At 37.5% G+C, this 10,064-nt stretch overlaps 1 protein-coding gene across 1 annotated transcript; it reads left to right on the top strand.

The window, feature by feature from the left end:
• Positions 1–7,589: 7,589 nt before the first annotated feature.
• Positions 7,590–8,562, top strand: LOC145557669 (uncharacterized). The gene is made up of 2 exons (XM_081618844.1): positions 7,590–7,878; positions 8,021–8,562. The coding sequence occupies exons 1-2, from the start codon at positions 7,590–7,592 to the stop codon at positions 8,560–8,562; spliced, it is 831 nt and encodes a 276-aa protein (XP_081474970.1).
• The last annotated feature ends 1,502 nt before the right edge of the window (positions 8,563–10,064 follow it).

The raw sequence follows: 10,064 nt of genomic DNA, 5'->3' as shown, positions 1-10,064 counted from the left end.
GTTTTATGGTGGAGGTAAATTGGTGAAGTGAGGTGTCGCTTGGGAGGTGAGGTGAATTTAGTTGATTTGACACTCATATTTATTGCTTAGGGAAACGCAAACCGTGTTTCAAGAGAGTAGTGTAAGTGGGCTACTTTTTGAACAAAAGATAATGATGAATTTAGATGCATTCATCCGATTTTTGTGTTTAGATAAAAAGAATTTGGAATTTTGAAACATAGATAAACACAACAATTTTATCTTTTGAATATTATCAGTAAAGAACACTTGCAAATACAACTTGATACACGGAACAAATCAACAAGGCTCATGCAACCAATTTTGGACTTTTCATATTCTATGTCTTTCAAATTTACATGCCCTTAGTAAATATTACTCCTGCTTACAACCTGTCTTAACTATGTAATTAAACATATAACACTTGTGCACAGTATACAACAGATTAAGCATGTCAGTTTGAGCTTCATACCTGAGGGAACTTGATGCATTTCTCTCAGTATAACTTAATCATCCCAAGTTCCATTCTCATCTTCTCATGCCTTTCTCTATTCAAGGGTTTTGTTAATATATCTGCAATTTGATTGTCAATTTGGCAGAAATCTAATTTAATCAAACCCTTTTCAACATTATCCTTAAGGAAATGATGCCTTATATGAATATGCTTAACTCTTGAATGATGGACTAGATCTTTAGATATGCAAATTGCACTAGTGTTATCACAGTAGATAGTAATGCAATTAAATTTAATACCAAAGTCACGCAACTGTTGTTTAATCCAGAGGACTTGAGAGCAACAAGCAGCTGCTGCTACATACTCAGCCTCTGCAGTAGACAATGCAACAGTATTTTGTTTCTTGGAACCCCAAGAAACTAGACAAGAGCCAAGGAACTGAACCATACCTGAGGTGCTTTTCCTATTGACTAGGTCACCTGCATAGTCAGCATCTGTGAATCCTTTAAGCATAAAGTCATCACTTCTAGGATAGAACAGACACAGGTCATCTGTTCCTTTGAGGTATCTCAAAATTCTCTTAACCGTCGTTAGATGTTATTCTTTAGGATTAGACTGAAATCTAGCACACAATCCAACACTAAAAGAAATGTCAGGCCTACTGGCTGTTAGATACAGCAATGAACCAATCATACCTCTGTAAGTGGTTTGATCCACACTTGTTCCTTGTGGATCCTCATCAAGTCTTGTTGTTGTTCCCATAGGTGTATGATTTGTCTTGGCATTCTCCATGTTGTACTTCTTCAGAAGTTCCTTGACATACTTCTGTTGGTGAATCATTATTCCTTCAGCTGTTTGCTTTATTTGAAGTCCAAGGAAGAAATTTAATTCACCCATCATGCTCATCTCAAATTCACCACCCATTAGCTCAGCAAAGTACTTGCACAAACCATTGTTAGTAGCACCAAATATAATATCATCTACATAGATCTGCACAACTAACAAATCAGTTCCTCGAGATTTAAGAAAAAGAGTTTTGTCTACTTTTCCTCTTTTGAAATCATTTTTCAGTAGGAACTTTGAAAGCCTTTCATACCAGGCTCTTGGAGCTTGTTTAAGCCCGTAAAGAGCTTTATCAAGCTTAAAAACATGATTTGGAAATTTAGGATTTTCGAAACCTGGAGGTTGTTCAACAAACACCTCCTCATTTAAGAAACCATTTAGAAAAGCACATTTCACATCCATTTGATAGAGTTTGAAACCTATAAAAGAAGCAAAAGCCACTAGGATTCTAATAGCTTCTAATCTAGCTACAAGAGCAAAGGTTTCATCGAAATCAATACCTTCCTGTTGGTTGTAGCCCTTCACAACCAATCTAGCCTTGTTCCTTACTATGGTGCCATGTTCATCAAGCTTGTTCCTGAACACCCATTTGAGCCCAATTACTTTCTTTCCCTTAGGCTTTGGCTCAAGGTGCCAGACCTTGTTCCTTTCGAACTCATTGAGTTCCTCTTGCATGTCCACTATCCAATCAGCATCTCCCAAGGCTTCTTGATGATTTCTTGGTTCTAGAATGGACAGAAATGCATGGAATGCGCAGTAGTTCCTCATCTGTGATCTTGTTTGAGTTCTTTTTCCTATATCACTGATAATTAGATCAGTTGGATGGGAACCTCGATACCTGAATGGCCTGGGTTGGAATTCCCTTGCTGGAACTCCAATTTGAGGAGCTTCTGTTTCTGTTCCTTCTGCTTCTTCTGCTTATTCCTCATTCACCTGTTCATCTGGTTGAGGAACCTCTCCATTTTCTTGATGATCCTCTTCTAGAGCAGGCTGCTTTTCTTTGGTTTGCTTTTGGGTCTCTTCTTCATCCCTGTCTCTTATTAATCCAATTTCAAAATCATTATCATCTTCTTGTTCTTGTACACTCACAAACTGGTTAACTTCATCAAAGATTATATGAATGCTTTCCTCAACACACATTGAGCTTTTATTGTAAACTCTATAAGCTTTGCTATCAGAGGCATATCCTAGAAATATGGCCTCTCCACTTCTTTCATCAAATCTCCCTAGGTTTTTCTTACCATTGTTATGTACAAAGCACTTACAACCAAAGGCTCTAAGATGAGATATGTTTGGCTTTCTTCCCCTGAATAGTTCATAGGGAGTCTTGTTGATGATACTTCTGATTGTTACCCTGTTAAGGATGTAACATGTTGTATTCACGGCTTCAGCCCAGAAGTTCCTTGGCAATCCACTTGCAATCAGCATCGTTCTAGCCATTTCCTCAAGGGTTCGATTCTTCCTTTCTACAACTCCATTCTGTTGGGGAGTCCTTGGAGCTGAGAAGTTATGATTCATGCCATTTTCCCTGCAAAACTCAACGAATCTTGAGTTCTCAAATTCAGTTCCGTGATCTGATCTGAGATGGACTATGGAGTGACCACTGATTTTCTGTATTTTCTTGGCAAAAGCAACAAACTCGTTAAAAGTTTCATCTTTACTAGCAAGAAAAATAACCTAAGTGAATCTAGAATAATCATCAACAATAACCAAAACATATTTCTTGCCACTCCTGCTTTGAATTCTCATGGGACCACACAAATCCATATGGATTAATTCCAAAGGCTTTGTAGTGCTCACCATTTTCTTCAATTTAAAAGTTGAGCGAACATGCATGCCTTTCACACATGCATCACAAACTTTGTTCTGTAGGAACTTGATAATAGGAAGTCCCACAACCAAGTTCCTTGACCTTAGCTTGTCCAGTAATGAAAAGCTAGCTTGTCCAAAACGTTTATGCCATAGCAGGGGATCATCTTCAACAACACTCAGACATGTAAGGTTGTTCCTTGGGATTAAGTTGAGGTTAACTGTATAAGTGTTCCCTCTTCTAGTTCCTTCTAGAACAACCTTTCCTGACTTGTTGTTGATGATGTTGCAAGAGTCAGAAGTAAAACTTACAGAATTTCCTTTATCACAGAATTGTGATATACTGAGCAAATTGTGCATTAAGCCCTCGACCAGGAACACATTATCAATGGAATGAGATTTTGATCTACCAATTTTGCCTTTTCCAATGATCTCGCCCTTCTTATTATCCCCGAAGGTTACTGTTCCTCTAGGGTAGTCTTCTAGTGAGAGGAATTTTGATTTATCACCTGTCATATGCTTTGAACAACCGCTGTCGAGATACCACGAGTTGTTCCCCCTCACTAGGACATGCAAGAAAACTAAGCATTAGGATCAGGAACCCAGGTTTCCTTGGGTTCCTTAGACGTGGATGCAATATCAGTTTTCTTGACCCACACTTGTTTTACATTTCTTTTATCAGCTTCTTCTCTTATCCTACACTGTCCATAGAGATGTCCAGACTTACCACAAAAAGTGCATACCTTCATGCTAGGAAGCTCAACATATTTCTTTTGCTTACCTTTCCTCTTGGTCATATAGCCAAGGCCTTCAGTTCTTTTTCCTTGAGCTTCAGCTATCCACTTAGGTATGACTTTTAGGTCAATACTTCTATCCTTTCTAGCATTCAGTTTCGATTCAAGTTGATCCTTTTGAGTTTTTAAGGTAGAAAGCTCATTTTTCAAATTTTCAAAATCAACATTGAATTTAAGCAACTGATCGCTTGAGGAACTGCTAGAACTGATATCAGAATTTATGAGCTTATACTGAGTTAATTCAACATTCAGAAGAATACTTTCATTCTTAATCCTATCAGCTATCTCAGTTATGTGTTTGTATTTAAACTCAAGCTCTCTTAGTTTGCTTTGAGACTTGGCATAGGCTGTTTCCAACCAAGCACCATGTTCTTTGCAAACCTTAAGAGATTTTTCACATTTGTTCAACTTTACACATGTATCTCTAAAGAATTCTTCTTCTTCAAGACATATATCTATTAAGACATCTTTAGAGAGAGTTTTAAGCTGTTTAGGATCAAGAAATACCTCTTTCTGGAGTTCCTCAAGGTAATCCTTTTCATCATCTGATTTGGCCATTAAACAGAGGTTAGCTGTCTCCTCTTCTGGTTGGTCATCATCTTCTTCTTCACTTTCTGAGTCTCCCCAGGCTGCTATCATGGCCTTCCTCATGTCTGACTTTTGATAGTTTGCTTTGCTGAATTTTTCTCTTCCCTGTTCCTTAGCCTTTCCTTTCCCTTTATCATTTTCCCAAAGGGGACAGTCTCTGATAAAGTGATCTGGAGATCCACACTTGTGGCAGTTGTAGTCAGGCTTTGGATTTGAGGTCTTTTTCCCGAAGTTCCTTGAGGTTCGGCCTTTCTTGAACGTCTTTTTAAATCTTCGCACAATTAGGGCAGCCTCATCCTCGTCCACTTTTGAGTCTTCCTCCTCATCAGCCTTAAGAGCCAATCCCTTGTTCCTCATGGGTTCATTGTTGACTCCAAGGTGTAGCTCATGAGTCATGAGAGAACCTGCTAGTTGTTCAATATTGAACTTGGTAAAGTCCTTCGTTTCCTGAAGGGCTGTCACCTTAGCTCTCCACCTCTCATCTTGTGGAAGACTTCTAAGAACCTTCCTAACCTCCTCATCTGTAGGAATCTGTCTACCAAGGGAAACCAACTCATTTATGATGTTAGTAAAACGGGTTAGCATCTCTTGAATGGTTTCCTTAGCCTGCATTTCAAATCTTTCATACTTAGACATAAGTAGATCGATTTTTTAGCGTTTAACCTCATTAGTTCCTTCATGAGTAATCTGCAGCAAATCCCAGATTTCCTTAGCGTTCTTGCACCCCATAACACGATTGTGTTCGTGAGGTCCAAGTCCACAGTGGAGCAATTTCACAGCCATAACATTTATTTCCATTTTATCAAAGTCTTCTTTTTCATATTCAGACATAGGCTTAGGGATTACCTCGTTCTGAGCATTAGTTTTGGTGACTTCGAAATCTCCAACCTCGATGACCTTCCAGACTTGGTAGTTCTCTGCCTTGATAAAGATCTCCATGCGGTTCTTCCAGTAAGTATAGAACTTGCCGTTGAACATAGGAGGCCTCTGTGTTGAGTATCCTTCCTCGAGCTTCTCATGAGTATTCATTTTCTCCAAGACCTTTCTTCTTCAGGGTTTCCTGATTTTCCTAAAACTTTTTGCGGAATTAAAATTAAGTTAGCTAAAGGAACTGAGAGATTAACTAAAGGAACTAAAGAATGCAAGAGAGATTTTACGTGGAAAACTTCTTGGCCCTAACAAGTAGAAAAACCACGAACACTTGGGATTTTGGGAAAAGAATCTTCACTATAATAGGGCAAATGATCCTATTACAAGCTAACGACTCAAACTCAAGTTCCTCTACGAACGTGAGACCCTGAGGAACAAGTCACCCAACTTGTTACTCTTCTCTTCTCTTTCTCCCTTCTCACTTCTCTGTTCTCTCTTCTCTTTCTCTTCTCTTTCTATTCTCTTTCTCTTCTCTTTCTCTCTTCTCTTTCTCATACACAAACGTTCACTCGAACTTCCCCATTCCCCAAATTACAACTCGAAAAAAAACAAACTCTAGTATAAGAATATTAAGAACACTCTAATGAACTTGTGTGGAATTGACACTTGACTCGATTTGAAGCTTGAAAAATTATGTGAGCAAGGGTGAGTTTTTCCATCTGAAATCAACAACTATTTATAGACCAAAATACGTTTAGGAAAAACTTCTTTGTGCAGCAAATCCACAACGCCACTACTCCAACCCACTAAGAAGATCATGTTCCTAAAATTAAGGAAACATGAACTCCTTAATGTGCAAACCCATGACTGAAAAAGAACATGGGAGAGTAAGCTGTAAGTTTTGGAAAACATGGTGATTTTATTTTTTCAGAAGATATTTTCGAAAATAAGAAAATAAAATAAAATATTTTTGCACAAGATATTTTCGAAATTCAAAATAAAATAAAATCTCTTTCAAAAGATAAACGTTTTAGAAAGCAACCGTTTTCCTAAAAACTAGCATGCATAATTTTATCTTTTTAGACCAATTCCACACAGATTTTTCGAGTGTCATTTAATATCTTATACTTACATAAATCCTAAAATATAAAAATATATTTAGTCTTCATGTTCTCTGAGGAAGCTTCTACTCTGAGGCTTCTGTTCCTTGGAAGGAACTTCTCTTCTTTGATGAGGCTTCTTCTCTGAAGCTTCTGTTCCCTGAAGGAACCTACTCTTCTCCAGTCTTCATTTCTGAAGCGCCAGTTCCTGTGAGGGAACTCTTCTATATAGCTAGCTCTGCTTCTGGCCTTCTTGTTCCTCATGGTATTTTTACAAGACACTTCATTCTCCTAGTCTTTGTAACTGAGTACACACTTAAACAATCAAGCACTTATTAGTTTGTAAGTAAGTGAGGTTGTGTCATCATCAAAATCATTAAGTCCAACACAAGCCTTGGCAGACTTCGTAGCAGACTTCAGCCCTACCCTTGAAGAAGAAGCACAGAAGGAAGTACTGGCGCTACAGGAACCAAAAGCTACACAGAAATGGATACTCCATACATATGGCACAACAAACATACGTGGAGTAGGCCAGAGGGTAGTACTGACATCACCCCAAGGAGACAAGATAGCACAGGAAATAAGGTGCAATTTCAAGGCTACCAATAATGAAGCTGAATATGAAGCACTAATCACAGGATTAACCGTTGCAAAGGACATGAAGATACAACATCTAGAGGTAATTTCAGACTCCTTGCTCATGGTAAACCAAATCAACGGAGAATATGCAGCAAAGGATGCCAGAATGATAGCCTACCTGGAAGTCGCAAAGAAGCTCATTAAAGAGTTCAAGGAATTCAAAATAGAACAAATACCCAGAAACTTGAACACTGAAGCAGACGCCCTGGCAAACTTGGGATCAAACATCAACCCAGAGGAATTTGGAACTATCCCTCTAGTGCACGTACTCTCTCCAGCCATAGAGAAAGAATCAACAATGAATGTCTACGAAGTTCAAACAGACCTTACAAAAGAGGAAGACAACAGCTGGACAACACCATTGAAAGAATACCTCTTGGGCAAGACAAAATAAACAGGGAAGGTAGCGGCTCAAGCGTTTGCTCAGAAAGCCTCCAAGTACTGTCTGATCAGCAATGTACTCTTCAAGAAATCTGCAGTAGGACCTTTCTTACGATGCCTAGAAGAAAAAGAAGCTCAGCAGGTCTTACAATCCTTACACAGCGGAGAATGTGGAAATCATTCCGGAGGAAGGAACCTAGCCAACAGAGCACTCAGAATGGGATACTACTGGCCCAGCATGAGAAAGGATGCAGCAAAGTTCGCCAAGAAATGCCTAGCATGCCAAAAGCACACACCCTTGACACACAGGCCATCAGAAGAGCTACATCCAACATTGACACCTTGGCCATTCATGAAGTGGGGAATGGATATAGTAAAGCTACCTCCATCATCAGGACAGAGAGTATACTTCTTAGCAATGACAGACTACTTTTCAAAATGGATCGAAGCAGAAGCATACAAGGAAATCAAGGATAAGCATATAATCTCGTTTATAAAAAGAAACATTCTGAGTAGATTCGGGGTACCAGCATAGATAATTACAGACAATGGATCCCAGTTTAACAGCAATAAGACCGCCAAGTTCTGTAAGGAATGGAACATCTCCCTCATCACATTTACACCTAGGTACCCACAATCAAATGGACAGGCAGAATCAAGCAACAAAGTCCTTATAGGCAACATGAAGAAAAGGCTAGAAGGAGCCAAAGGGAAATGGGCAGACGAACTACCCAACATAATGTGGGCAGATAGAACAACTCCAAAAGGCGCTACAGGCCACACTCCATTCTCGTTGGTGTACGGATGTGAAGTAGTGATCCCAACAGAGGTAGAAGTCCCCACAGCAAGGTATGGGTTAATGACAGAAGAAAGGAACCAAGCAGAATTAATTCACAACCTAGACACAGTGGAAGAACTTAGAGAAGATGCACAAATGAGGATGGCAGCATACCAGCAAGAAGTAGCAAGGTCTTTTAATAAGAATGTCAGAACAAAACTCTTCAAACTAGGAGCCTCGGAGCCTTGGAGCCTCGGAGAGACAATTGCAGCATTGAAGGACAGAGTGCGAGGTATTTCAGTGGAATGATTGAGAAACTCTAATAATCATAAAATTACTAATGTGAACAATTTTTAATCTTAAAGAATTACTCATTTACTCAAATAATCATAAACTGATAGGAATATTATAAACGCAAAAATTAATTTAAAAAATAGGAGAGATAAGAACTTTGACTTGTAGAGATGCAAAAAATTTTACTTGATCGTTTGAAAAATTGTTGTAACATTAGCTTCTACAAAGATAAAAAATCTGAAATCTCAAATAATCATTAAATTACACTAAGAACTAGCCACTTTGGATAATTGGATTTCCACCATTATAATTTTATTTCAGCTTAATTTTAGCATAATTACACTAAAAATTAACAAAATTCACACTGATGCAAAGAATCTAAACATTACAGGAATTGAACAATCGACAAACAAACTGATTAACAATCAAAGGAAAGAAACAAATCAATTAACAGCGAAAAACAAATTGATCAATAAGTACGATAACCAGTAAAATCAAATTAACATGATAGTTAACCTAACCAAAATCGAAAAATAATTACAGAAAAAGAGGCGGATAAACTTACAAGACTCTGGAAGCAAAATACAAGTTGAATCACAACAATCGCAGATAAAATTGCAGCAAATTAATCGCAAAATCGTACTCCAAAATTCTAGAATGGGTGAGGAGAGAGAATGAGGAGAGTAATTATATCTGCATAGTACTCCGTAAGTCCGTATATAATATCCCGCTCAATAAATTCAGTTAAGTGATATATTAGCCATCAGATCATAATATACGGTCAGGATTTAAAGTTTTCAATTTTCAGCTTAAGCCTTGTTTTTACATGATCCACTCCTATATATATATATATACTAGGGGAGTCTACGCGCGCGTTGCGCGCGACATAATCGATGTTTATGGTCGAGTTATAATAGCTTGTCATGAAAACCCAAAACTTATTGGGTACGCTTTTGATTGCATATACTAAGAAATAAATTGTTGATAATCATACCCTTGCATAGGTATAAAAATGTAACACTTAAAAATATATAAACATTATTCACTTTTTAGTTGTAAGTTTTTTATGGTGTAATATGGCTTTTGTTGTGAGTTATAAAATACAATTATATATCATCCGTGACTTTTAGTTGCAACACTTGAAAAATACATGGAGTGCTCGGTACAATTTTCATTTTTTTAATAATTGATCTTTCTTTTATTGACTTTTTTTGTTGGGCAAAATAGTCATGTTGGATCTTATTAGATTCATTTTGATTTATATATATGTTTTAATTATTTAATCTTTAGATTATTTATATGTCTATAATTAGATATACAAGAGATTGAAATTATGTATTGACAAGCGTGAAAGTTAAAATGTTACAACTAAAAATTTAACGGAAAAACATTCAAAAGAAAAATGTCTAATTAGATGATTAGGTAATTAAATTCAGTGGGTTTGTGTGTGTGTGTTTGTTTTAAGGAAAATAGTAACAAAGTGGGTTATATCTAGACTATTCCGATCCCCCACCCTT

This window comes from Chenopodium album, chromosome 9 (assembly GCF_948465745.1).
Source record: "Chenopodium album chromosome 9, dcCheAlbu1.1, whole genome shotgun sequence".
In the NCBI taxonomy this organism is placed as follows: Eukaryota; Viridiplantae; Streptophyta; class Magnoliopsida; order Caryophyllales; family Amaranthaceae; genus Chenopodium; species Chenopodium album.
Note: the sequence above shows the minus strand (reverse complement) of the source record. Positions and strands in the feature narration are given on the sequence as shown.

Coding starts and splice junctions, on each gene's coding strand:
- LOC145557669 (XM_081618844.1), top strand. CDS start 7,590: ATGCCTAGAAGAAAAAGAAGCTCAGCAGGTCTTACAATCCTTACACAG. Junction 7,879..8,020: donor CTCCATCATCAGGACAGAGA/GTATACTTCTTA, acceptor AGATAATTACAG/ACAATGGATCCCAGTTTAAC.